At 42.5% G+C, this 27,127-nt stretch overlaps 1 protein-coding gene across 5 annotated transcripts in view; it reads left to right on the top strand.

Moving 5' to 3' along the window:
- NHSL1 (NHS like 1) overlaps positions 1 to 27,127 on the top strand; it is a 179,778-nt gene that overhangs the window by 67,243 nt on the left and 85,408 nt on the right. For 2 of the 5 annotated variants that reach the window (XM_069010502.1, XM_069010501.1), the window contains exon 1: positions 8,315 to 9,083. The exons of the other annotated variants lie outside the window; for them this stretch is intronic. In XM_069010502.1, the coding sequence (XP_068866603.1) occupies positions 8,879 to 9,083 (205 nt within the window). In that variant the 5' untranslated portion in view covers positions 8,315 to 8,878. Of the gene's footprint in view, positions 1 to 8,314; positions 9,084 to 27,127 lie in introns of those variants that run through there. 5 annotated transcript variants of the gene reach the window in all.

The following is a 27,127-nucleotide window of genomic DNA, read 5'->3' as shown; positions in this document are numbered from 1 at the left end:
AGCCTGTAATTTAGTCCACTGGTTAACAGTGCAATGTCTGGATGACTTCATTTAACAACGACTATCAGGGTGTGAATCTTTTTTGCCCTGATGAAACCACCTGAAATAGTGACTGGTGGTTGGCATTGGCTGTGAGGAGGCAGTAAGTCTGCTTTCTAAACTCTCCTGCATGGGAGAAGTCGGTTTGGGGTGTTAGTATTGCGGGAGACATCCACTTGGCTCTCAACAGATTAGTATCTGATGAACAAACATTTTTTTACACCTGTAATTTCAATAGTATTCAACTTCTCTTTCACTTTCTACTCTCCCACCCTGTATTCAGTGAGTGCCAGAAGATGAGCTTTCTTTAGATACATAAATAAGATGATGTGGTGCAAATTACAGAAGATTGCAAAGCCTTGATTTAGTTTCTCTGTGCTGTGATTTAAGAATTGATACTCTTGAGTTTTTAACTGTGACTAAGCAACTGTTTTGTTGAGGCTGATTATTTCACATGCCAGTGGTTAGTAGGTAGCATCAGATTATTCCTAGTGCTGGAGTGAATGTCCTTATTTATCCTGTCTTCTCTTCTACTGAGGATAACTTGGGCTTTAATTTTCCCTCCTGTTCTCACCTTGTTTTGGCAGCTGATGAATATGAACACTTTGTGTGTCTCAAATGTTTTATATAGGGGGGACCACAGGCTCTGCAGGACCTGTGACCCTGCATATTATTCTTTTGTATTCTCAGGGTTTTTTCCACCTAGAAACTTCTGTTGGTAGGGGAAAATATTGAAGTGTTTCAGATTTAAAAAAAAAAAAAAAAAAAAAAAAAAAAAAAAAAAAAAAAAGAAGAAATCAAGGTTGATTTCAGACCTGTATATGGCAGACAGGGAAATTGCAGGGAGGGAGAAATTTTATCTTGTTGGTCACAGTTGATGCTCCTGCTGAATATGTGGATGTGTATTATGTAGAGTGAGCACATGCATAGGCACTCCATACAGAGAGAGTACATACATGGGCCATATGTTCATTATTTTAGAAGTTTTGTTTTCTCTTGCATTTTCATCAAGCTTTTAACAGAGCTATTTTAATTGGGATTAAATATAACTATGTAGGACAGTAACTAAGACACAAATTCAGTGTTTTCCTCCTCATCCTCTGCGTGTCAGCAACATTTCTTGCGCTCATCCTCCGCCTAGAAATGAGTTTCTTTTAACCTAGGGCCTGTTGTCAGGAAGAGAGGAGATTGCAGCATTCTTCCAGGCGTGGTGGGGCTGGGTTTCATTTACAAATTTTGTCCAGAGTTGCAACACACTCCCCTGTACTTAGCGTATGCCAGGCTAAGCTGGCGTGTAAACTTGGCAATAAACTGAAAAAGCAGTGCTGCAGTCCTATACCTGTGCACACATGCAAATGTGAGCCCTTAGTCTGTCTTCTGAAGTTCAGTATTTATGAATGGTTTACAGAAACAGCACATGCTTAGGTTGGTTCCTAGAAGAGACTTATATACAGTTTCAGTAAGGTAAATAATTTTGCTGGTTTGGCTGTGAAATAATTTTGAAATGTGTTTTAAAGATACAGGGTTCAAGACAAAAAGATGTACTCAAACAGCATTTGTATCTATAGGAAGCAATAGTTTCCTGTGGTTTATACATCAAACAGTGAGACCTGGTTATAACACTCACATGAATTGTGTTTTCAGTGTTTGAATGGTCAGGTCTGCCCAAGTCTCACAGTGTTCTAAAGTTCCTTTTTAGCATTTTATTTTTGCAAATACCTAGTAAGGTTTATTAAATTGCATATTTTGTAATCCAAAGTGCATGTATATACAAACAGGAAAAGAGTAAAGAAGATGAAAAATAAGGATTTCTGAGATGCTGTTGGTTCTTCTCTGCTTTTTCTTTAGACACTGTCTCCTTTCTTGTTCTTTGCGGTTCTCTTATCTACAAAAACATTTAGATTAGTGTGCTAATTAGTTTATGTTAACCAGCAGAGGGCTTCCACCTCAAAGCAAACAGCCTTATCCCTTCTGCAGTCTCGCTGGTATCCTCTTAATCAGAGAAGTGGGAAATAGACATTTATTCAGTTGTCTTAGGGTACTTCCCTGCTGGCAGAACGATCTTCAATTACATGTTAACTAATTTTTTATGCAGTTTGTTTTTAACCGGCTTCCAGTTACTTTCAATACAGCCATCAGCATTTCCACAGGAAACTTGGATGATTCTGTAGAAGTTTCTTGTGCTTCACTGAAGTCTCCTATTTCAAAATTTCTAATGTAACTGGTGTGTTGCAGTTTCTGTGCACAGTCAGATATTAAAAGTGTTTTGAGCCCCTTCTTAGTATGAACACAGCATATGCTGAGTAAAGTAGTAGGAGAGACTGAACTGATCTTACAATTTAGATTAAAGCAGTGCAAGTTGAGTTTATAAACTCATACGTTCGTTGTAGAGTGTTCCAGAGCAAAGAGGAATACGTGTGGATACAGGATACCCCAAAAGCACGCAGCTTTTCGGGGGCGTTGGAGTCGCCCTGTGAGACACGGAGTGGTTTCATTCGGAGCATCCTTTGTGCCAGCTGTGCCGGCGGCTCGGAGCGGGTGGGTGCTGGTGGAGTAAGGGTCAGTGCAGTGCGGCAAAAGAGTACCGAGGTGCTGAATGCTGCTGGAGCACGTCCCCAGTTTCTCTCCCAGATTCTGTGACTTCTCGTGTTGATCAGAACTGCTGTTGATAACTTCTGGTGATTCAGTGAACAGATGAGTGCCTGGGGGAAAAAAACCAGCAACCTTCTCTTCAGACAGAAAACTTACTCTGTCTGCAAAAATTCCATACTTAGATAGTTAATCTTCCCGGTCTATCAGCACTTGGGCTGTGTTGGCTAACAGTTGTGAGCAGAGTACTTCCGTGGCCAAGCCTCAGCTTTGGAAGGGAGGTGACCCTATGGTTAGGGGATTTTAAAAAAGATTTTGTGTTGCGAAAGCACGAGCCCCTCAACCCAGGAGAACGTGTGTAGGAATTGAGGTGGTGACTACAGTTAGTGGGAACTTTTAGCAGAGCTGTCTTAATTAGTGAGTTGTCATGCCCGAATCAAAAACCACTAAAATTGTTAATTACGTTTCAAGCAGAGATAATAACAGCTTACTACAGGCAGACTGCCGTGTGTCACCGTAACTGCGTCGCTGCTGCCGTCCCTGGTGAGGCCCGGCCCGCCTGGGGCGGTGGGAGCGCGGATCCCGGCTGGATCCCGGCTGGATCCCTGCTGCCACCTGCCGGCACACGCTGCCCGCCTCCCAACCGGGCTCGGTCCCGGCCCGGAGGTCCCTGGGCTGCCCTGCTGGTCGGGAGGGTTGCCCGTGAAGTACCCAAATATTTGCACATTGCCCGAAGTCACCAAAGCCTCGTTACTCGTCCCCTTACACTGTACGACGGCATCAAACCTCACGAAGGAAAAAACTCGTCCGTGCGTAGGCAAGGCTGAAGCTTAATGCAGTTCGAGCCCTTTCCTCCTCAGAATATCATAGAATCATTTAAGTTGGAAAGGAGCGCTAAGATCACTGAGTCCAACTGTTACCCAGCACTGCCAAGTCCACCACTGAACCATGTCCCCGAGTGTCACACCTACAGGTCTTTTAAAGACTGTAAGGGTATCCATCACACTCCTACCTAGCAAAGCTCAGTACTTGAAACTGCTCCCACCATCAGTAATTGCCCTACTCCTTGCATACTTGCAAGCACATTTTCTATGAAGTTTGGGGTTTGCATTAGTTCTGGAATTATGCTGATGAAGAAACCCAAAAGCTTGTGAATGTATTTGTATATGGTTGAAGCAGGTAGCTGTCTCTAGGCGCAGTTAACTTGACTGCTCTTTTGGCATCAAACTATTTTAGAGACAAACAGTATTTTTTTTCTGGGCACTTCTGGTGTTGGTTCTGCCCCTCTTACAAATATCTTTTTGGCTAACAACCAGATTGTACTGTTTGTGTTCCTTGCTAGATTTCTCTGTCTCAGTAAGAGCTGTCATTATCCCTAGATACAGCTGGTGTTGAGGGGAGAACCAGCTCCAGGTTAGCCTAGCACTCTATAGAAACTGTATCCCTGTTTTTACGAAATCTCCTTATCAAAGCAAGTGCAGCTGTTGAATCAGAGAAAACATTGCTCTGATGCAGTGAATCCTTCTGGGGCACAGAAGCTGAAAGGAGGAACACAGAATGGTGGCAGATGCATCATACAGACCTGTCCGAAAGCTAGTTTATCCTCTGCAGGATTAAAATAGTTGTCTCCAGTGTGATTTTTTTTTTTCCCTTGTGGACCTAATAAAGTTGGAAATGTGGATGGGATGCTTGGAAGCAGTCTTACAGCATAAAATTCCTTCCTCTTTTACTTTTGGTATGGTCTATTTTTAAGCTGAAAAAATCCCAAGACCAAAAGGGTAAAATGGGTAGCAAAACAAGAAAGGAAGTTTTTCTTTGTAATTAGGGCATTCAAAGGCTCTGTAAGGGTTGTGATAGAAACAATTAATAGGCACTGCTTTTGTGTGAGACAGGGCCTACTTAAGTAGGTCGTGAGGCTGGTAGCCAGGAGACCTACTTTCTTTTCTTAGCTTTGCTGCTTATCCTTTCTATGATCTTGGGCAAGTAACTTCATTTTTGATCCTTTTCTTTCTTTACTATTTTTTTCCCCTTGCAGATCCATTCACACTGAGAGGGAAAGAGTTTCTCACTTATGTGCCCTGCACATAAAAAGGGACACAGCCTTAACTGGAACTTGGAGGTCCTCTTACACCAAAATGGTCTCTATGGCTGCTTTGCTGTAAATAATCATGCCGGAATATGGATTACTTTGTGAGTTTGCTATGTGAGCACTTCATAGGGTACCTCTAAAAGAACAGGCACAGTGTAGATAAAGACCTCTGACGGAGGTCCTGTTGACGAGGTTTCAAAACTGACTGAAATTCCCACACATCTGCCTGGGAGATGATGAGCACACTGGGGAGGTGACCGTATGCAGCTGATCTGGTATTGTTAGGACAGTTTCTGGGATGGAGGGGTTCTCAGGGCTGCTGGAGCACCCCTCTCCTTCTGCGAGCTGCAGCAAGGGCTTTGTAAGGATGGGATGAGACTGCAGGGAAGGTGTTTTCAATGGGCTTTTGCCAGTGCTTAATCCAAATGGCTTTATGACTGGGCTGAAGATGAGTTGTTACCACTTGAAGGAAAACACCCAGGAAGCCTGAGAGATGTATCCTCTCAGCTGTTGGAGCATGAGCTGTCCCAGGAAGCTGTAATTGTGATCATCCATGTTACTGTCTCCTTGAGTCATAAGAAATGATAGACTAGGAAATGTAGGAATTAAATTAACATGTGAGATGTGCCAAAAGCCACAGCCCAACCAAAACCGGAGCATGTCTGTGGCATTTTGGGGTTTTTGTCTCTCTGCTTTGTTGATTTTTTACACTGACCTGAAACCTTTCCTATGAAACATTTTTTGCTGTTTTTTCTGGCCTTAGGAGAACACAGTGGCTGTGAACCATGTGCGTGTATTTGCTTTACAACTTTTAGAGAATTCTTACACAATCAGGTTGTGAGAGATGGTAAAAATCCTGATGGTATGTGAGACTACACATATTTGCTCTCATTCACCTCTAAAAATAAATAAAAAAGGGCAGGGGAAGGAACCAGTTTAGATTTCTACTTCAAGCCGTGTGTTTCTTCTTCTGTGATTCTTTCATGTTTTTTTACTGGGATGGCTTTGTATTTTTAAAAATGTAGCAAAAATAATGCCTTAATCTTTACATACATAACCTGGAAAATATGAAGCCTATATACTTGTACGACATCTTCATAAGGGAGAAAATAGTCAGGTTGGAAAATTAGCTGAGCTTATTAGAAGTGTACCTTGTTTCTTTTAAATGGCTTTGTAGAGTGTTTTACATAATTAAATGTAAGCCTCTGCAGTGTTTCAGATGCTAAAATTTCCAGCTCCTTGGCCTTGCATTTGGCTACTGATTAAAGAATGGTTTAACCTGCAACAGCTACTCAACATGTATTGTTTTTCAAATGGTAATTGCTGTTTTCTCTTGATCTTGGGAAATTTACTTTCAATCCACATGCACAACGACTATATTGATACTAAGCTTGTCACCTAGAAATAAGCATTCTGTGGTAACAACAGTGTTCCAGTGGATAGCAAGGGATCTTTTCCTGCAATGAAATGGAATGATACTAAACTCTGAGCAAAGCATTGCACTACTCTGTTTACAGTAACAATGGAAGTGTTATGGTCAGTCACAGTGCTTTTGCCCTTGCATCACCAAGTTGTGACTCAGCAACGTGTTAAAAAGGCAGAGGTACAGACAGGTCAGGAAAATTCCTGCAATCAAATTGCTGCCTAGACTGTGGACAGGTCTTTGGGATTTACCCTGGCATTTTGGGTTAACCTGAAAGGGTTTCTTTCTTGTTGGTTCCTCTGATCTTCTTTTTCTAAGTAGTACAGTGGAGAGGAGATGACTACTATTCTGCTGTTCCTACCAGGGTTTTTATACATCTGGCTCTGTATAATTTAGCCAGTAATAGCTGTGGTAGTTTACAGTTCTCTGTACTTTTCAGTACTGGCAATTCCAAATGTTTGCTCTTTGTCAAAAGAAATAAATTGACTTTAAGCATGGTCTCTGATTCTTTAATTTTTATATTAAATCCTGACAATTGGTACATGAGCCGCTCCAAAATGGTTATTTCAGTGTTTGGATCTCTAGGGGTATCTCACTCCACATTTTCAAGTCTTCTTGTAAGGAAAAGGTCCAAGGAAGAAAAACAAAACAATCCTCCTAACCCTACACAGGTTTCTTGTCTCATCAGGAATGGGGAGTGGTGTCTGTTAACAAAGACAAAATCCTCCAACCTAGAAAGACTTGATGACATAGTGAGAAACGCGAGTGTTAGCAGTGTGTTAGCTCCTACTCGCACTCACTTAGCACAAACTCAGCGTGCACTCCTGCACCCCCCTCCCTCCAAGACCCCACTGCAGCACCACTGACTTTGGGACGTGGTGGGAGACCTGTGTATGTACATATGCATTACCTCGTGGAGTGAGGTCAATTTAAATGCAGCCTATTAAATTATTTACAGAAGACAGTTGGCCAACCCATTGTGCAGTGTTAGTGGGAGCCAAAGGTCACTTTGGTGTGCCTGGTTGATTCATAGGGTAATCTGATACAGTACTTAGCTTTTTGCCTCCCAGTCAGTGGGTTAAACCTTATCCTCTTATTATGAGTCAGAGAGCCATAAGTTTCAGAAAAAGCCAGAGCCTTTGTTTTTAATGGTTTTGAAGAGGCTGTACAGCACAATCCAGAGGGCTGCTATAGCATCTGCCAGGGGGTTGGGGCGTGTTCTGCAATAGTGTAAATCTGACGGCCAGCTTGGGAGCTGGAACACTGCACCCTTGTTTTCTTACGCTCCTTGTCCTTTTGATAACATCATCTCCAGCCGTTAGGATGTTCAGACATTAATGTTTGTTCTTCAGATAAAGGGCATGTTTTTGTGTTCTTTTTCATCCCCCCCCCCCCCCCCCCCCCCCGGATTCCTCGCTACCACCATCTCCTTGGGGATTCACTGAGCTGATTTTACTGTCTATCTTCCACATTCAAGTCTATTTTTTTCTGCAAGATAGAAGCTCTGGGGTTTTTTTGCTAACTTTTGTCTTGGCGACCACTTCCAGCAAAACTCATGGGTATTGGGGTGCCTTGGTATAACCAACTCCTATCTGCTTTAAAATGCTCCCTTTGCCTCTCCACCTTGCAGGCTTATTCCCTTCTGCGAGCGGCATTGGTATTGGCATGCAGGGCAGGCACTGCAGCTTTCAGTAGTGCCTGACTTCTTAAAACTTTCACACTGTGGAGTTCTTTTCCTAGCTGCTAGTTTAAAGAGAAGGCAGCAGAACGTAAGAGAGCTGGGAGCAAAACCTGTTTCATGAGCTGTAGTGATCCCAGTGAGAGTCTGATCACTAAATATCTGCTCAGATTCTGTTTATGTCTCTGCACTTTTATTTAGTGTCTTTTCAAATGTACCACCAGTTACGGGGGCACTAATGTTTTCAGCACACTGTTCAGGATGCTTTTGGTGTGGACAAGCTCTAGGATTTTATTTTCCCCCTCTCCAAGCCTGCAGAGGTGCGGCAAGTGCTTTCCTATTTCTGCACGCAGAGTTCAGAAGTTTGTGCTGCCACTGAGCTGGCTGAGGAAAGGAGGAGTTTTGCTTTTAGGAGAGCGAGCCTATCATATTTCACTCTAATCCTAAGCGATAGCCACGCTGTCGGTTTTATTGTTAGGCAAGCCTTCCTGGAGCTCCTTCACCAGGCTTTTCTCTAAGGGAGAGCAGGGAAGCCTAAGAATGAGGAGGCAGAAGTGTGGTCGCTTTATTGTCCCTCATGAGCTGTGCCATGCCAGGGTGTGATCTCTGCCTGCTCTTCCCTCCTCGTGGGCTGTTTTTGATGAGCCAGAAGAGGATTGAATTGCATGCCCGTTCCTGGGGAGCGATGCCGGGGAGAAGAGCGGAGCTACAGTTTTTGCTGTTGAGTGGAGAATGGGGAAAACACTTGCCTCAGTGCTGTACTCTGCTCAGCCCTTACATGCTCCACTGAGCTGCTGCAAGGTGCCACTTTCTGCTGCTTTTCTGCTCTTTGTTTTCTTTGGCAGCTCCCTAAGTGCTGTATCGAAACAGCTTCAGAGGAACTGCGCTGGCACAGCCACCTACCTCCATACTGGTGCTGGTTTAAAGGCAGCGAGAAGAAACCTGGACTGAAGTTGGATTGAGTTTGTTTAGTCTCCCACGAAAACCGCTGAGAAAGGGGACAGGAACAAATTCAGAGAGGTCTGTTTGGAGCTGATGCCAGTGGCTGGCTTGAAAGAAAATGAAAAAGGAGTGTGTTTCGAGATCTTTCAAACTCAAACAAAACCCAGGCTCCCTCTCGCGTGCTGTCAGCTGGATAAATTTCTCCTCCTTGTCAAGGCAGACAAAGAGATTGTTTCGCAGCGATGGGGAACTCTCCTCCATGTGCGTGCAGCAGGTAGATGAGGATGACGAGAACTGGACCTACAGGAGCCAGCAGAGAAAAGGTGACTTGCTTTCTCTTTAACCCTTGTGACTGCTGCTGAAGTGTCAGCCCTGCTCCATGCTGCTCCGTCCAGCTGCTCGGGTCCCACCGGGAGCTGCAGGTGGGGTAGGAGGAGGAAGGCAGCACAAAAACCGAGGTGCAGCACTGCCTTGCCAAGTTTTTGGGGGGTTAAAACTGTGAAAGCTTATAGTTATCAATAGGAAAATCCTTTAATTCCCTATCTGGGTACTGATTGTGTAGGGCATAGGTAAGTTTTGTTTATGCTTCTTGTAGCCAGTAGTCACTGGTGGCAGAGCCTTTGGGCAGGTGCTGCAAGAATCTCTCTTCAAAATGTGGAACCCAAAGCTATTTAAGACTCCACTTCTTAATGACTGGGTGGCTTTTCTTGGATGACTGCCTCATGGTCCTGCTGGGAAAAATTTAAGTGTATTTTGTTTTATGAGGGCAGATTGAGAAGAGGTCCCAGATGCAAAATAAAAGAGATGATGAGAAAGTGATGGGAATTGCTCCACAGAGAGGAAGGACATCTAGGATACGAGATAAGCCGCTCTGAATGAACCCTTGAAATGTTCAAACCTGGAGTATATTTTATATGAGACCTTTAAAAAGTACGTGTATTTTTTTGTGTTCTGTTTTTGAATCAAGTTTGTCAGGTCACTAAATAACCAATTACCTCATATTTGCCATAAATCAAAACAAATGTCAGAAATTTGCTTGTGTGAGTTGGTGAGTTACAGTTACCAGTAGCTGGCTGGCAGGCAGTGGGGTGTGTATGCACGGGAGGTTAAAATACTCTGTAAAGTGAGTGATTTGGTTGTAATTTCTCTAGTGCTGCCAGAGCAGTAGTTTGTTAATGGGAAGTGTAAGGTTGACTCAGTTTTGCTGTAAGGTCACTTTTGTAAGAGCAGGCAGACTCTCCAAGGGCATTTGATCTTCAAAGGGCCTTTTATTTCTTTTCATTTCTGGGAGCAGTTAATAGCTATTTGACCAGAATTTCACTTCCGTGTCAGAACAGACTGTGGCTTTGGTAAATTGTTTGTATGCAGGAACACTAACACAGGATGTATATGCTTGTGCTTTGCTCCCTGCATGCTAGGACACAACTTTAATCTGTGCTTTGAAGATTGTTTTTTAACCTACTTTGCTGTTGAAAATCTTCTAAAAAGGGAGTTTGCATTTGCAACCAGTAATTTTTACTTTGGACTGTTGGTATATTGATATTGTACAGTGATGCTGGATATGCTTCTAACACCTGTGGGATCCTGCACGGATCAGAAGAACCATTGAGCCCTGCTGCTGGATTCTATGTAACTTCCATAGAGTTTCTCGTGCTGCCTTTCTTAGCCCGTGCTCATGCCACAAGGCAGAGATGGGAAAGGAAGCTTTACTGGTGGATTAATGGTGTATTAATTTTTCTGAGTGATTTATATAAAGAACCCATTGTACAGGCTGAAGGGGGAGGGCAGAATTCCTCCCATAATTGGGCAGCAAGCTATGAAAGCCTCCCTGCCTGCCCATAGAGGAGATGACAATATGTCATTTTTGAAGGGAAGGTGGAGGGAGGTGTAGATTATGCAGGGCTTATTTCCTCTTTGCAGGGAACAATTTGACTCAACTTGTAAAATCTGCCTGGATCATAAATCTAACCATCTGTCTGACCAGGATCCTCTTCTAGACTAACAGGGATTGCCAGGGCAGAAGGGAGTGGGGGGTTATATATTGGGGCAGGAGAAACTCGTCACGGCTGCAGGTGACGAGTACCCTGGGCTGTGAGTCAGGCTTGCACGGTGTTGGAAGAGTTTGAGTATCCATACCTGGCAGAGTGTTTTGGGTTTGTGTTCAAAGGCAAAACGTGTGTGATAAATGGCCACTTGTGTTCTCGAATTAATTTGCTCCACTGCTCTGTTGCATTACTGCTTGCCAACCTTTGTAAAACTGAGGGCTCAAAACAGTATTGTCTTTGATGCTCAAATTAACCACATCACTAAATTAACACAAACTAGAAAGAAATGAGAGGCACAGCAGTCTGGCAGGATAGCAAGTGTTACAGACAAACCCATACTGTTTTAAGCTAGACGAAATTTTAATAGTTTTTCAGCTATCAGAATAGTTTTCCCTCCAGTTCTTCCTCAGGTAAATTGGTAAAAAAGTAAGTCTGACAAATCACTAGCTGCTCTTCTCCTAACTGTATGTGTAAAGGCAGGAGTGTTAATAACAGAAGCTGGAAATTAAGGAATTATTGTTCTTTCTGAGCTGTTTCTCTTCCTGTCTTTTTAAACGTCTTCTTTCGCCGCTCCATTGCTCCTCCAGGCTCAGATTGCATTCCCACGAGGCTGCTGGGTGACAGGCACAAGGCAGCATGTGTTGCGTGGTATTTCACCAGCAAAGTGGCTAATCTGCCTTGGCTGCAAACCGGAGCTTGCACACAGTGGCGAGCACAGAGATTGGTTGGATTTCTCAGTTTGAAATGAGCAAGAGGAACAAAAGTAAACAGTAGCTGCGAACCTGGGGCACACCCCGATGCCCTACGTGGCTGATCCCTGCCTGTGTGCAAGTCAGGGGCTGCTGCTTCGTTCTTCTTTTTAAAATGTACACTCTGGTGCAGAGTGTTTTGGAACGGGTAGCAGCAATCAGACTTCACATTTGATAAAGCTGTTAGTAGAAGAGATGGTGAAAGTTGACAGTAAAATAAAGGTTTGTTGTTTGAAACATTTCTTGCTCAGCCCTCTTCCTCCTCAGAAGTCAGCTGGAGGCCTTTTGAAATGAGGGCACACTGTAACTCTCACGTTTCTTCTTCTTTAATCAGCATTTTAAATTCAGATGTTTTACTTTGTGGGATAGCATGTATTTTCAGACTGAAGCTCAGAGCATTTTTTCCCTTTAAAATCCACTTTATTGGAAAAGGACTGAGTGAGGTATCCTTTGAAACAAAGGAGCTTGGGTGTGTTGCAGAGGGTTTCTGATGGGTGGAAGAATGGGACAGTCTGTGCTGTTTACGAGTATGACATAGCAAGTAACTTTGAATAGAGAAAACACACAAGTTAGTTCATGGCCCAGGCTTCACTGTATTTACTTTAATTTTACAGAAAAGGAAATGAGTCTCATGGCAGCATCAGAATATCTTAACTGAGCTTTTCTGGCCAGGTGCTGGAGAAGCACAACTAGCAGTCAGGTCTGGCCACATGTGGCAATGCATCAGAAGAAGCTGTTACCCAACGAGGTTTTCCCTGCTCTCCCCCCAGCTCCTGTCCCTGTTTATTGCTCTAATGTTTTACCCACTCCCTCCATTTCACTTGGTTGCTTTCCAATCTTTCTGAATCGCTCAAGTTAAAAGTCTCGGCTGCTTTTTACTGCAGGTTATATTACCTGGGAAACTTATTTAGAGTCATTAGTCAGAGGAACCTTGTTTCTCAGGTAACTGCTGGGTTTCAAGGACTGATCAAATTCAGTTCAGAAGGTGGCAGCCACTGGCTTTCTGCTGTTTGCTGGCCAAGTCTCAGTCTTTAATACCGAAGTGTGTGAAATGCCCAATTTTTTTTTTCTTCCTTGCAAAACCAGTCTAAATTTGAAAATCTGAAAATTTGTTTTAATGCTAAAATTCATAAATAACTCCTTGTGGGCTGAGCCTTTTGTGTCCTTGCAGTGTGTCTGATGGAAGCAATCCTGACATCCTGATGACAACTCTGACCAAAGCTGTCAGTTAACTTCCTAATTGCTTATCGTTGTCTGAGAGCATCACACTTACCAAGGGGTCAGATTTCCATAAACTGACCAACTACTGAATTGTCACAGTAGCAGTATCAGTGCTGCTTTATTATGTCAGTAAAAAAAGATGTTCTATTACTTGTGCTTGGTTTAAATGTGCATCGTGAAAGTTTAATACTATCAGATGATTTTTTCTTCACATTCCAGAGGCAGACTTGGGACTCAAGAGCTTTTGGTCTTTGCAGCTTGTATTTTCAGTGTTTCCTGTAGAAACTCAGGGTAGGGATAGGCAATTCTGATCTTACCTGACTGCAGCACCACAGCCATCACATCATTCTTTAGTCCAAACAATTTTTAAATTCTAGGTTTTTAAGTAGTGAATATAGTTTACAAGGGGGTTTCAGGAACAGAGCAGTAATCACATTTTTTTAGTAATGAGATGGAACAGTACCAAGACCTATTAAGTTCCCATAAGCAAGATTACCAAATCCAGACTCCTTGTTGCTATTCCAATGTAAAACCATTTTATTGGGCTTTTTCTCCTGTATGTTTTTGCACAAGATCTTGTGTTCAAAGGGGGGAAAAGTCATGTCAGTTACTACATAGATAAAGGCCCATAAACCCAAAGGGAGCTGTTAGCATTTGTAGAAGCCATAACATGTGATGGATTGTAGTGTAGGGGCATGTGTGTCTGTAAAAACGATTCTTGAAGCTTTGGGCAAGTCCATAAATAATCATTTATGGAAACCTCAAAAAGCATTTGTGTAAGAGACTGGAATAAGTCCAAAACAAATATATGCTTTATATACCTTTTTGTGAAATACTTCTTTTTTTTTGTTTGGGTTGTGTTGTTTGTTTGTTTTTGTTTTGTATGTTTTCTGGGGGAAGTTTTTGGTTTTTTTTTAAAAGAAATTAATGTTTATTTAGTATATATAAGCACACATATGCAAATCTGAAGGTTTGAAAGGAAAAAAAATGAGAGATTCGATACAAAAGCAAATTTTGTGTCTTGTCGTACCTTTTACGTGTTGTAGGTTCTGTGTGCAAAGATAAAATCGGATATAGTTCTGTGCATTTGTAACAATTGGTCAAGTTTATATCAAATTTTTGTGGTTGGACTGTTGGATGTTGTGCTTTTACAGAAGCACAGCCGGGAGCAGAGATACTACTTCAAATACTGACGTATGTGCTATTTGTCTTAGCATATTTGTATCATGGCACAGCAGAGGGTTCTGTGAAACTTTTGTGATATACAGTGGCAACCCAAAGTTTTCACGCTGGTAAAACAGCTGGGGACAGTCACAAGTCTTGCATTTAACTATAACTTGAAGTAGCAACTTTTGCATGCTTGTACATAAAGACAAATTTAATCAAAACCTTGCTGTCTTTCCCATGTCTTCTGGCAAATATTGCCACAGATGGGAATCTGAAAGTGGGTTTGCTAAGCAAAAATTTGTAAGCTACAGAAACAAGTTTAAGTAAGAAATGTTGGTATCACAGAGTATCTGTGTTGGTATCACAGAACCATTTGGTTAGACCTACATCTCTACTTTTGCTTTATCAAAAAAACATGGATCAGCCATCAGGGTTATTTATTCTATAAAAACCTCGCCAAATTCCAAGTCTTTGCTATTTTGAAAGTGCAAATAGCTAGTACTTTAAAAATAATAAAATTTGTTATCTGATCAAAGTGTTCCAGGTAAAAATAGAAATTTAAAAAAAAATTCTATAATCTTACAAATTTGCTGCAGTTCTTCCTTTTTTCCCAGTTGCTATCCCAGCATGTCTGTGCCTCTCCAGGAAGCAGTGACTAGAGAACAGCAGTCTGTCCTAAAGGACATTTCCCAGTAGATTTTTTTTATGAAGAGTTGTGTCTGGTTTCACTGCCTACTCCAAGAGCCATAACTAATGTAAGTTTACTGTGTTGAAGAGTCTAAATCTCTCAGGGGATTGTGGAATGTTTTTTGTTAGGATGGAGGAGCTGAAGAGGGGAGAACAGGCTTGTGTGGTGTTGCTGAATCCGTGTGTTAGAGCTGCTGTCTCAGAAATGTGCTTTTCTTAGGCAGATGGGAAGTTAACCCCTGGTGTTTGAGAACTCCGAGGGCAGATCCCGGTTCCTTCTGGGCAGCTCTGTGCTGCTGTGAAGTGAGACCCTGACTGCCTTCAGTAGGACACCTTGAATTTCGAGTACAGAGTAGCCCCAGCCAGAGTTCTCTTGGCTGGTCGCACTGTAGAAGACCACAGTGTTGGGAAATGCAAACAAATGGAGTAGCACCTGACTTAAGCGTGTGTTTCCAAAGTGACAAGGACACTGCAACCCAATTGGTCCTGCAGTTTCCGTGCTGTTTGGATTAGCAGGGTAACTGGCGCAGCGCTCCTTTGCTTGCTTCTTTGCAGCCATGAAGAAACACACGAGGTGCTGTGGTTTTCGTCTGAGAGTGTATTGTTTTGAAAGGTTTCCAGTTTTATTTCATGATACATAAACTTCTCTATACTTCTATACACTTTATATACTTTTTCTTGTTCCCAGGCTACTGTCTGATGTCCAGCTTATCCTTAGGCTGAAAACTTGGGGCGAATGTTTCCCCCTCACTAGGGCTCAAAACTGATGTCTCCTGACCTTCACATTTTACTCTTAAGTAGCTATATTTTATAAAGCAGACTGGATGTTTTCCTGTGATTGGAAGCACTGTTAGAGCTGAAACAATGTGCTGTATGTGTTTTCCTGTGGACTGCTCATCAAGTAATAGAGTACATGAAAAATTCTGTTTGTATGCAGTTCTTAGCCAACTCCTTCATGAATTGTCCTCTAAAACTGAGGGACCTTTGTCTCCAGCATGGTTATGGCTCACCATTCTGGCAGGACATTGCAAATATGACAACTTCTTGTTTTTCCTCCAATCTGTTACAAATGAAAAGAAAGTGAAGTTAAAGGCTAAGAATGTGGCTAAATAACTGAAGTTGAATTTTGAAAGTGCATATTTAGCTTCTATTATAATATTTGGAACAATTAAGTAGAGTGGATTTGACAGTTTGTGATTTAAACTGTGAAATAAATTTTCTTCCTGTCTTTTAGTTGCAGAATTTCAATAAAAATAAATTAAACTCTAGGTTTGCCATCTACCTGGCTTGTTAGGGGTTGCTTTGGGTTTTTGTTTGTGTGTTCATTTTTGCTTATACTTGCCTATTAAAACAATTTATCTACCAGCCTCTCTTTCCCATTTGTAAGTGGAAACCTCTGTGTTGTCTTTTTTGTTTTTTGGAGAATTGAAGTGTAAATGCTGTTACAACTCGAATATGTAGCTTATTGTTCCAAAGCCTGAGCTGAAGTGGTCTGTTAAAATGTAAGGCCTAGGTGCTTTTGATACCTAAGCAAGGTGTATTTTCAGCATGTGAGTGTGTATGTTGGACACTTAAGAGAATGGCTCATTTTTCATCCCAAGGAAAGGTAATTAATATGTACACCCTCTGCTCTGTCTAGAGCTTCCCTTACATACAGCGTGGCAGCTTCTGCCTGGCACTTTATCTCCCTGAAGCAGATGGATTCCCTGGACATTGAGTCGTGGTGAACTTGTAGTGTTTGGAAGGCAATTATGGGCTGTGAATTAGGTGCTTTGCAACTGGTGCATCATTTACTTACCCATTCACTCCAAACTAAGAGATCTGAGAAGCACATAGAAGGTTGTCACATAAAGCTGCTCAGAAGCTGTCAGATCAAACACCTAAGCAGAGGGAGTGACAGGGCTGCATTTTGCTTGAGAGTAGCACGTGGGGATGGATGTTAAATAGAAGTTATCCCTGGTCACACTTTCTCCAGGGTAACACAGATCCATAGTAACAGTGCCACTGTATATTGTGTGTATTGGAGGGGAGGGGAGGCCTGCACCCACACCTACTCCCACTTCTTGCTTGAACTGTGGGCCATGTCCATGAACCACGGTACAAGAAGCTGTGCTTGCCAGTTAGCAGGTCAGGTTTGATAGGAACAGCTCGTGGAGGGAGGCACGGCTTGGCCTCCTGACTGCTTTGGAGGGGCACCTGTCCTCCAGGCACTGTATGCCCGGGTGCTCACAGCATGTCCCCATCAGTCAAGTCCCATCAGAGCTGCTCCTGTCACCTGCTGCCTCTCCTTCCTTTTGCTTGTTTTCATGTGATTTTTTTTCTTCCCTATGGCTTTGTTTCGCCTACGCAGGTGTTTGCTCCCTAACGCAGTAGGGATGCTCACAGTTTATGTATTAGGCTTAATACTATGAATCACACTCTTGTAGGCACCTTGCTAATGACTACATTAATTAAAGAGTGACCTTTGGAAGAAACAGCCTCTTAATTTTGATTCTGTCATTCATGTCTAATTTTAATGCCTGAAATGGGGATAGAAACTAATGAATGGTGGAGGCTGTTGCCTTTCAGAGACTGAAATTTGTTTGTACTTGCTTGTAATTTCCATGGAGCCTTTTGTATCTCTTTCTCCCTTGTAGTCCAGACTGCCAAAGAGCTGATGAGTAAGGGTGACTGATTACAGGCTACTGTACACTTACATGGAAACTCTCATCCAGGAGTTACTAACTCAATTTTATTAACCTTGAGTAGTGCATGTCATGCCATATATGGTAAATACGGCATTTTCATTGCAGAATGAAATGAGGTATTGTGACATGCAGTGGCAGAATCAGATACTAAATTCTGCGTTTGACTTGTAGCTAGCTTGACCTGGTTTTGCAAAGAGAGAAGATGCCCTGTGCTCAGCAGCACAACTCCTTTCCACTGGGGTGCTGGCTGGCTCTGACGGTGGAGTTGTCAACAGCAAGGGGGCTGCAGCTCTTCCACAGTCTCTGTCAGATTGTCGTTCAGCTGGGACTGTGAGGAACGTAGCAAATCTATTAAATTAATCAGGTCAAATAAGGAATAACCCGTTTCGTTCTGGCTGCTCTGCACTGACACTTCTCACATGCTGGGATCTCAGTGAAGAAGCAGTTGTGTTTCTGCCCCAGGGACGATGGCAGAAAACACCTCGGGGCTGTCTTAGGTTTGTAGCAAGGAAGGAATCAGAACAGGTGGGAATGCAGAAATAGCTCCCATTGCACCACACATGTGAACCTACAAATGGCCCCATCACCCTGCCCTGGCACGGTTACTGATAAGAACACTGGCCCAGTTTGCTGCCCAAGGATAGCTCATGCTAAAGTGCCAGTTCTTGTAATTCTTTGTCAAGGGCTTGAGTGTATTTTGGCCCATAGCTTTAAATCAGAAGAGAACTGCTTAAAGTGCTGCTGGTGTTACCTCAGTATTTCAGTGACCTATTTGTTCTTGTTAGGTAAGTATTGTGATGGTGTGAATGAAAATAGCTCCCCAGGTAGTACGGATGGTGGGTCTGCATGCTTAGGGCAGAAGAAAAACTGATTTTTCTCTTTGCTGTTTTGTGTTGGTCTGGCATGTGTTTCAGCCTTGGGGAGTTTTTTTGATAAAAGGCCATTGCTCTTTTTGTGCATATTTCAGGAAACAACCTGTTCTTTTCTCCTCATCCTTGTAGGATGGTGCAGCTGTCTTTGGATGCCAGGATGATAGGGGGGGAATTCATATGTCCTTCATGCTGCCTGTGCTTTTGGTATTCTTGATCGCCCAAAGGTGGCCTCAGAGCATTCCTCAGTGGCTTGTTGTTACCAGGGTTAGTGAAACACTGACGACATCAATCTGAGGGAACAAGCCCTTGCCAGCCTGTGGCAATTTTCTGGAGCAGTGCACAGATGACTGGGCTAATGAAAATGCCTGTGAGGAGCATTTTTGTTTTGTTTTAATAGTAAACATTATCAATAAAGCCCTGTTACATCCATTAATCAAAGCTAATTTGGCACACAACCCTTGCAAAACAATGAATCTTTTTTTATTGGGAAGCAGATCTTTTAGTAGCAGATTGAAATTACTGGATTGTCTGTTGTTTTCCCAGGCTTTTTCTTCAGAACTTCTGCTCTAGCCTCTTTTTAAATTTGGGACCATCAGTCACTGTTTCCATATAATTAGTGTTCTTCTGGTCATTCGTTAAGGCTCTGTACACTCTGGTCCTACCCGCACAACCAGGAATGCCCTCTTTGTTCAAATTCTGTGGCAAAGAAATTCCTGAATGAATTTGGATAAGTTTGTTACAGATTCCTTTCTTGACCTACAGCAGCTCTTTAAAAGATTTTGCCCTTTCTGTGCCCTTTGTCTGAAGAGTAAGGCAAACAAAAGATAAGGTGAAGTAATTCATGACTTCATTGTGTTTGTTTTCTTCCTCACTTAAGGCAGAAGGCAGCCCATTCCTAAAACCATTTATTTTATTAATTTTAAGGCCAAGCACTTTGTGTCTGCACCTGCAAACACTGCTGTGTTTATTACAGAAGAACTTTTTGTTTGCAATAATCAGAAACCACAACAGGATTTCACAAATGCTGTCTGCAGTATCTAATTGAAAACCCCACCAGTATAGCTGTAGCTAGGGTAGGATTAAAAATAAAGTTGTTTCATTGAAAATCATCTTTTGATGAAAAAAATACATAGATAAAGGATTTTACTTTGGCTCCTGAGTTTACATAGGACTAAAGTGGAACTGTGTCCCTCCTTCAAGTAAAAGGTCATTGTTTTAGATTTAATTCTCTAGGTAAACAATTAGACAGTTTCAGAAGTTTTATTGGAAGAAAGTTGTTCTAATTATGGGCATACATTTTTTCCCCCAAATGTTTATATTGGTTCTGTCCATTCTTGCTCCTTAAAGGTACAAAAAATTCCATTTTTTCTTCTATGTTTGAAGGTTTGGAAAATTCTGTTCTCATGCCAGTCTTGAAAGATGGCAGAAATGTAGCTGCAAATCTGGGAGGGGGAGAGTAGCTCTATACTAGTTGTTTCACTGATAATTTTAGAAAGATCCATTCATCACAAGTCACCTGCCTGCATTACTTTTTGCAGGACAGGATACATCTTTTTAGCTCCTGCTGTGGTGAAAAATTAACAATTTGAGTTACTGCTTTAAAGGACATACTTTCTGCCTGATCATTTGAGTAAGTTACTTGTTTCATTATGTTTGCTGTGACTTTCCCCAAACGATTTTCTTAAATAATTTTTGAAATACTTTCCTTCCTCACTGTATGAGGAAACTCCACCCTCACTCCTCAAGTAGAATGGGTAATATAATATGTGCTATCAACTGCAAGAGATAATAGCAAAATATTTTTCTCTATCTTTGGAGTTGTAAGAATATTTGGTTTTCCTTATCAAAATCATGGTTAATATCTTTTTCTCCAGTGCTTGGTTTCCGAGTTAATGCTGACTCTAAAGATACGCTGGGGCTGAACTAACCTCCCCTTATTTCCTGTCTCTCATCACCAGTGGGACCACAGGGCTCGGTAGGTTCTGGGTCTGTCTTTCCTTAGTGCTTGAGCTGCCTGCAGACTAGATGGTGTGCCTTGTGTCAACCCTCACACTGAAAATTTTATTTTTACTCCAGCTGTTTTCTTTGGATAGCTTTTCAGGGTGGGTTTTTTTTGTTTGTTTGGGTTTTTTTGTTTTGCTCTGTTGCTCTCGGTTTTGTGTTATGCCCAGCTTGAAAAGCAAACATATCAGAAGAATTCAGGCTTTAGAAAAATGATAGCTGGCACCCATCCACAGTATCAGAAATGGATGTCTCCAAGGATTGCTTTGGTTCTAAAAGAAAATAGGACTTAATTAGATGTCCCAACAGCCCTGCTAGCTGGCAGTCAAACTGGGATGCACTTTGACGTGCAGCAACACATGAAGCAGGACAGAAAGCCTAAACCTTTATCATTTTTTTCTGTGATTTGGGCAGGTCTGAGCTGGATTTTCTTTCATGCTTGTTTTAATGGTACAATCTTTAGTATCCAAAAAGTGGTGCAAGTATGTACATATTCTTCTTGAATTTATTTCCCTCCCATCATGTTGCATGTCCAGATTAGGGCAGCTAAGAGAAATGGCACTAGCAACATTATGTTTCAACAAGGGAAAAATGGCACTGCAGCTTTTCTTCTAATTGTGGTCAGAGAGCTGATAGACATTTCAGTGAGTTGAGAGTAAGGGAGAGGATGAAAGATGTAGTTTGGTGTTTCAAAATTCCTGACTTCATGTGGTTAAAACATTTGTTTTTAAAAGATCATGGCCATTTCCTATTAAACGTGGATATATATGCACAGTTCTCCGTGGCAGTTGTGGTCTCCTCTATGGAGCCAGTCCACTTAGCATCCATTCGGTGGGAGCAGTGCTCCCCTGAGAGGTGGTAATGGCAGGTGGCATTATGGCAGCTGGGAGAGGTGCTTCTCCTGTCATGGGGTAGATGTGGTGGGATATGTTCTTCCACATTTGTAGCTGTCTCTTGGTATCCAGCACAACATGTAATGCTTTACAGAGCCAGCATGCTTTGTAATATGGCTGTTGGAAGATATTTCCATGTTATTTCCATAGAGTTCACCCAGGTGTGATGGGGAAATTTGGTTCCCTAGTGTCACAGACTGCAAAATGAGATGCAGGGTATAGGAGAACTGGTTCCTTGATGGGAATTTGATTTCATACTGCAAATGGCCAGGCAAGAGAAGAGCTGGGGCAAGGAGCTGCCAGATTCCTAGATGTCAAGGTCCACTACCTCTGAGGCCGTCAGGGGGATATCAGGCCTCCTTGGTTTTGCTGCTGTAAAGCAGCACATGTGTCTTTGGATCACTCGTAAAGTCCTGACACACTAACAAAGCTAAAATAGGTGCTGAACTGCTTTATGCCTGTCAGGGATTTGATAATTCTGCTCCCTTCCGAAATATGTGAATTTTTATTTCGCTTATTCTTTGTTTTAAGCACTCCCTTTTTCCCAGCGGACACCAGGAAAGTGGGGATCCCTTTCATGCTTCTTTGCTCTATTCCTGGTGAGGGTGGGAGAGGAAGCTGGTGAACAGGACAGAGTGTATCCCCCAAGGAAGATACACTTCCCCAAGGGCCCAAACCTTCCCAGAAAAGTATGTGCCACTGGTGTTATGGCCCAGAGCAAATCAGACTTTTCAGCTATTGTCTCTAAGCTGTGTATAATTTCTCAGACACTATTATTGTTTCATAGTCGGCTTCCTCTTCCTTGTTTTATTGACACAGTTTTCCCCATTGCCCACGTGCAGAACAGACTGTTGGTTTCGTGTCTTTTTTTCTTGTTTTGTTTTGGTTTTGTTTGGTTTTTTTTTTGTATTTTCTACTTGTGTTTGTGATTCCCCATGAATCTGCTCTGTCCTTTCTTAGTCCCCAGTGAAGTGTTGGCAGCTGCTCTCAGTCCCTGGTGATTATCACTGATGCGCTTCTTACTTCCCTTTCCAGGTAATTAATGAGTAGATTTAACAAGATTGGACCTTAAAATCCCTCTGGTATCCAAGTAACCTTCCTCCAGTTACAATAAGTTTTTGTTTATTTTGCCTCCATAAACTGTTTATTCCCTGAGCCCTCTGAAAAGTTACCGTAGGAAAGAGCACATGCATGCCTGGAGCACCAGAAAATGGAATTAAGGAGAAAGGGCCCCTTTGCTTCTTAGAGCATAAGGAAATCTTGACATTAGTCTGTACCCTTTCTAGCAGGATTTGAAAGAGAAAAGGCAGGCTAAGCTATATAAATGTTCTTTTTGGATTTTGAGCTATTCAAATGTAATGTCTCCATTTTTCTGCCATTGCAGCCTGCTCATAGTTCATTCTAAAGTGAAGTAACTTTTCTTACATGAGGACAGATACTTGAAATGTGATTCTTTAATATTGAAGCCCAGCTAATGATAATCAGCATCTCATTAACACTGCTTCATCTGGGGTCTGAATTGCTGTTTTCAAGGTGTCAGGGCCAGATTTTTTTCTGAAGCTCCACCTAAAGATAACGTGTTTGCATGTGTTCTTTATTTTCATTTGGCTCTACATGGAGGATTTTAGGACTTGTGCTTTTGGAGACAGTTGCAATTCTTGTTTGTTCAGCAAGATAGGTTACCCTGACCCTTACTTTGTTCCCTGGCTCTTGTATTTCTTTGCTGTACAAGGCCAAGCCCTATAGCAGTTAGTCAACACAACTCAGCTTCATTTAGACTCAAATACCATGGCTAAGCATGGTGCTGGTGGCAGCTCTCTGTGACCCTTATAAATTAAAATGCTTACAAGGTTGTGTGCTTCTGTTCCTGAAGGTCTCCACTGCAGAAACGGAATAATGTTAGAAATCTTTTTAACCACAACATCTCTGGTGCTGAGCAGAGGAATCATAGAATGGCTTGGGTTGGAAGGGACCTTAAAGACCATGTAGTTCCCTACTTTGACCAGGAGCACCTGCCAGTAGACCAGGTTGCTCAAAGCGCCGTCCAACCTAGCCTTTGAACACTTCCAGAGATGGGCATCCACCAGAAGTCGTAAAGCACACAGGCATATACAGTATTACAAAAATAAACATTTTCTTTATCTTGACAGTTCAGATACACTTAGAAGATTCTGGGTTATGAATAAACCCTATATTTATAGATGAAGTAGAAAACTGCTCAAAGCACTCTCTGAAGAGAGACCAGACGGGGGTGTCGGGGGCGGGGAACGATCACAAAGAGCAGAGTCAGTAATTTGTAAGGAACAGGCGAGCGGGATTACAGTGACTTCCTTCCCTAGCGCTGACCCCTGGATGCCCACGAGCTGCAGGAGGGCAATGACAAATGCTGACAGATGAGCTGCACTGACCCTCCCCAGGCCCGGCGGCCCGTCCCGTGAGTGGCCGTGCTCGTTCGCTCGCGTTTCCCCCGGGCCGGGCGGGCGGTGCGGGAGGAGGGAGGCCCGGCCCCGCCTCGCCGCTGCCCGCCGGGCCGCAGGATGTTCTGCCTGAAAGGTGAGGGTGCTGCGCCGCAGGGAGCGGCCGCCGCCGTGCGCAGCGGGGCCGCTTGGTCTGGGGGACAGCGCGTGGGTTTGTGGCTCCTTTTGTTGGGGCGATTGCCATCGCTGCCCGGCGCGATCCTGTGGGAAGGTGCCGGGCAGCCCGGCAGACAAAAGGCTGGCGCGGTGCGAGCGCACGGAGCGGGGCCGGGGTGGGTGCGCTGCCGCGCGGGAACGGCCGCAGGGCTTCGAGTGTGGAACATCTCTCCTGGTGACACCGCACCCGAGGCGAATTTGCCTTTATTTGGGTTTTCCTCAGTACGGGTGAGATGTCATGGAGCACCCGGAGAAGAGCAGAGAGTTAGCTGGTCGTGCTGTGTTACTGCAGGTGCTTGATAGAAACTCTACTGCTACGCTAGGTGATGCTTCCTCTCATTCAGAGATGGTGCAGACCGTCGGGACAAGAAGAGTTTTTATGTCCAATGAGATAGTCTTATTTTATATTTTAAATTAAACTTCTTCAGCACGTGGTTCTGAAACGAAAAGACTATGAAAAGCTTACTGGTGTTGTTTCACGCCCATATTTCTGTTTTTATTAAAAATTGATACTAGTACTTTTCTTACTGAAGTAAGATGAAAGTTGACACCAGAGAGCCGTTGTAAGGAAGTGTTTAGGAGTTATAAAGAAACAATTTCCCTGGGAAAGAATAACAATTACGTTAATTACTTAAGTGCTTATCAGTGCTTGCTCAGAGTGTTTTTCTCTCTTCAGTTAGTCAATGTCATGGTTTAGTGGTGGACTTGGTAATGCCGAGTTAACAGTTGAATTCCATGATCTGAGAGGTCTTTTCCAAACTAAATGATTCTATGATTCTATAAAACATTGACTATTTTTATTCTACTAATAACTTCTATTTATGCAAAGTTCCCACTAAAGGGTCTTGGTGCAATCATAAATTTAAAAAGACATTAAAAATAGTTCCTTTTCTGCAAATTTCAGAGTAGTGATCCAGTGTTCCTAGAGAAAACCTGAACGAATTGCACAACTCAATTTGCTATGCAGTGGTTTATCTTAAATAAAATCGTTCCTGCATACAAAAAACCTACACAGTTTAAAATTTTTAACGCCACAAGAGGTTTTCACAACAATTCAGCAGATGACAGGAATTACAAAACAATAAAAGATTAAACTTTTGTTGCAGCATTACCCTAATGATACAGGACAGAAATCGTTTAAAGGAAGAGTATAATAGGTAAAAGCTTTTCAAGCCTGTTGAGGCAGCTAAAGACTGAGACTTTTGTAATCTAGATCATCTGACTGAAAATGAACCAAGGAGTGAAATTTTCAGAGATTGTCCTGTGTGCAGCAAATGGGCTTGTACAGAAGCAAAATATTTTTGCCTTGCATAATTAAATTCAATTATGCTAGCTCTTTTCTTTTAAATCTTAAGTAGAATACATAGGAGAAGACTTTTCAACATTTTCAGGTTTTATTTGTGAATAAGTTGCTAGTTCCAAGATACAAAAACCCCATCTAAGGGCTTCTCTTAAAAGCAGTGGAAGTACTGGATAGCTGTGCTGCATAGCAGCATATTTTGGCATGTGTTGATTCTTTCCTGTTTGCATGCACTCTGTCACTGTGCTTTGCTCTATTTTGATAGCCTGGAGTAGACTTCTTCCAACCTTCAGCATCAGCAGCTACTGTGTATTACATTATTGAGCACTGAAAATCATGATCCTGAAATAATCAGTCGCAGTGTTAATACTGATAACATCAACATGCAAAGGATAAATGTTGTGACACACCCGTCCTTTTTACTGGCTTGATGGTAGCCTGTGTAGGGAGAAGGTCTCTTAAACAGCAGAGCACATCTTCCTCTCAGGTGCTGCTGGCTTGTTTGGGCTCTGAGAGCTCAAGGAGAAGCAGTGTGGTTATTCAGGCGCTGCCCTGGCTTGCCAGCTCCCAGTGTTTGCTCAGTCTGATTTGTCAAGCACACTCCATCTGATAAATGAATCCCAGGTCTGAGTCAGTGTAGTCTGTTGGTGTGTGTAGGATGGGTGATGAAATCCCCCCACTCTAAAACTTGGCCTCCATGAGCTCTAGAGGTCTGCTGCCTCTAATTTTTTCTTTTCAGGGGAAAATAGGTGCTCAGAGCTGGGTGTCTCTGCCCATGCATGGCAGGTGACCCAGTGTCTCTGGCTCCCAGGCTGATCCAGGCTGGCCCTCACACAGCACTAGTCTGTGGGCAGCTCTCAGCTCTTCAGGTGCCCTCATAGCCAGAAACATGGGTTGTATTGGAATTTGACCTAAGTTGGGCGCCTGCAGCAGAGGCAATAGTGCGTGCTAGTTATTGATCTTTGGGACTGAAGGAGTACAGATGGAATATTGAAATAAATTTCCCTGGTAAAAAATTAATTCCTAGCAATGTCATGAGCAGTTCATTGGCATGTGCTGAAAAATGAGCTCATGATTTTGTGGTACTTGCCTGGAGTTTCCTGCATAGCTTTTGTAGAGGAAGAATAGTGCCAAGAAATGCTGTAAAGCAGGCATGTGTGCTTACTGCTTGCCTGCACTTGGGCAGTATTTTCCATCCTTGCTTGTCTTACAGCTGTGCATTTGAGAGGGAGGTCTTTTATACTAATAATAGCAAGAAGTTATGATAGAAGCTATCCATGAAAAATCCCAGCAATGTGCTGCTTGCTCTCTGGAGAAGAGTTCCATGCTAGAAATGCTGATTTTTAAATTTTTTTTTTTTTGTCAAAGATCACAAGGCTGCTCACCAGTTGTCTCGTGTTGTGTGTATGTAAGGACATTCCTTGGATTCTTTTCTTGGCAATTTTCTCGTGAAATATCCAATGTTTGAAATCAGGAACAGATTTTCTCTGTCTTTAAATAAATGTGTTTTCCAAGTTGAACTAGACAAGAAAAAATTTGTAAAAGTTGCTTTCTTTTTTCTTTCTGTTTAAAGTTTTACTTTTTTTGTGTGTGTAACACCAGGCCAAAATGAGGAAGGGGACCTAAAATAATCTAAATGAAGGGATCTGTCAAAGTGAAGATTCCTGGCAGAATTAAATGAGTTTAGTTTAAGCCTAGATTGATCTTGTGGTATTTCTTCCTCTTTCATTCATTTATTTATTCATTTCAATTTTTTTACTTGTTTCAGTTATGCATAATCACAATGGGATCCATTCTTTCTGTAGTTGTTTTTTATATCATATGCTTTATTTTATTAGGGTGAGTAACTTTGAGGACACTTACTATCTCCAGTTCTTCGGTGTATAAAAGCAGTTTGAACAAAGACAGAATTAGTACAGACTGACGTTTAAGTATCAAGCATATGACTATAAGTTACAAAAGCCCCCTGCTTCTCAGTTCTCCGTTACACCTGTGTGAACCTTGGACATGCCAGGAGAGCTCTGTGAGCACCACCACCGAGAGCTCTGTCAGACATGTTGTGTTCTCATGCTGTGGGGGGAAAAAGTCAGTTTCCACTTAGCTGCTAGCAAG

Source organism: Aphelocoma coerulescens, chromosome 3 (genome assembly GCF_041296385.1).
Source record: "Aphelocoma coerulescens isolate FSJ_1873_10779 chromosome 3, UR_Acoe_1.0, whole genome shotgun sequence".
Lineage (NCBI taxonomy): Eukaryota > Metazoa > Chordata > Aves > Passeriformes > Corvidae > Aphelocoma > Aphelocoma coerulescens.
This window is presented reverse-complemented; position numbering and strand designations above follow the sequence as displayed.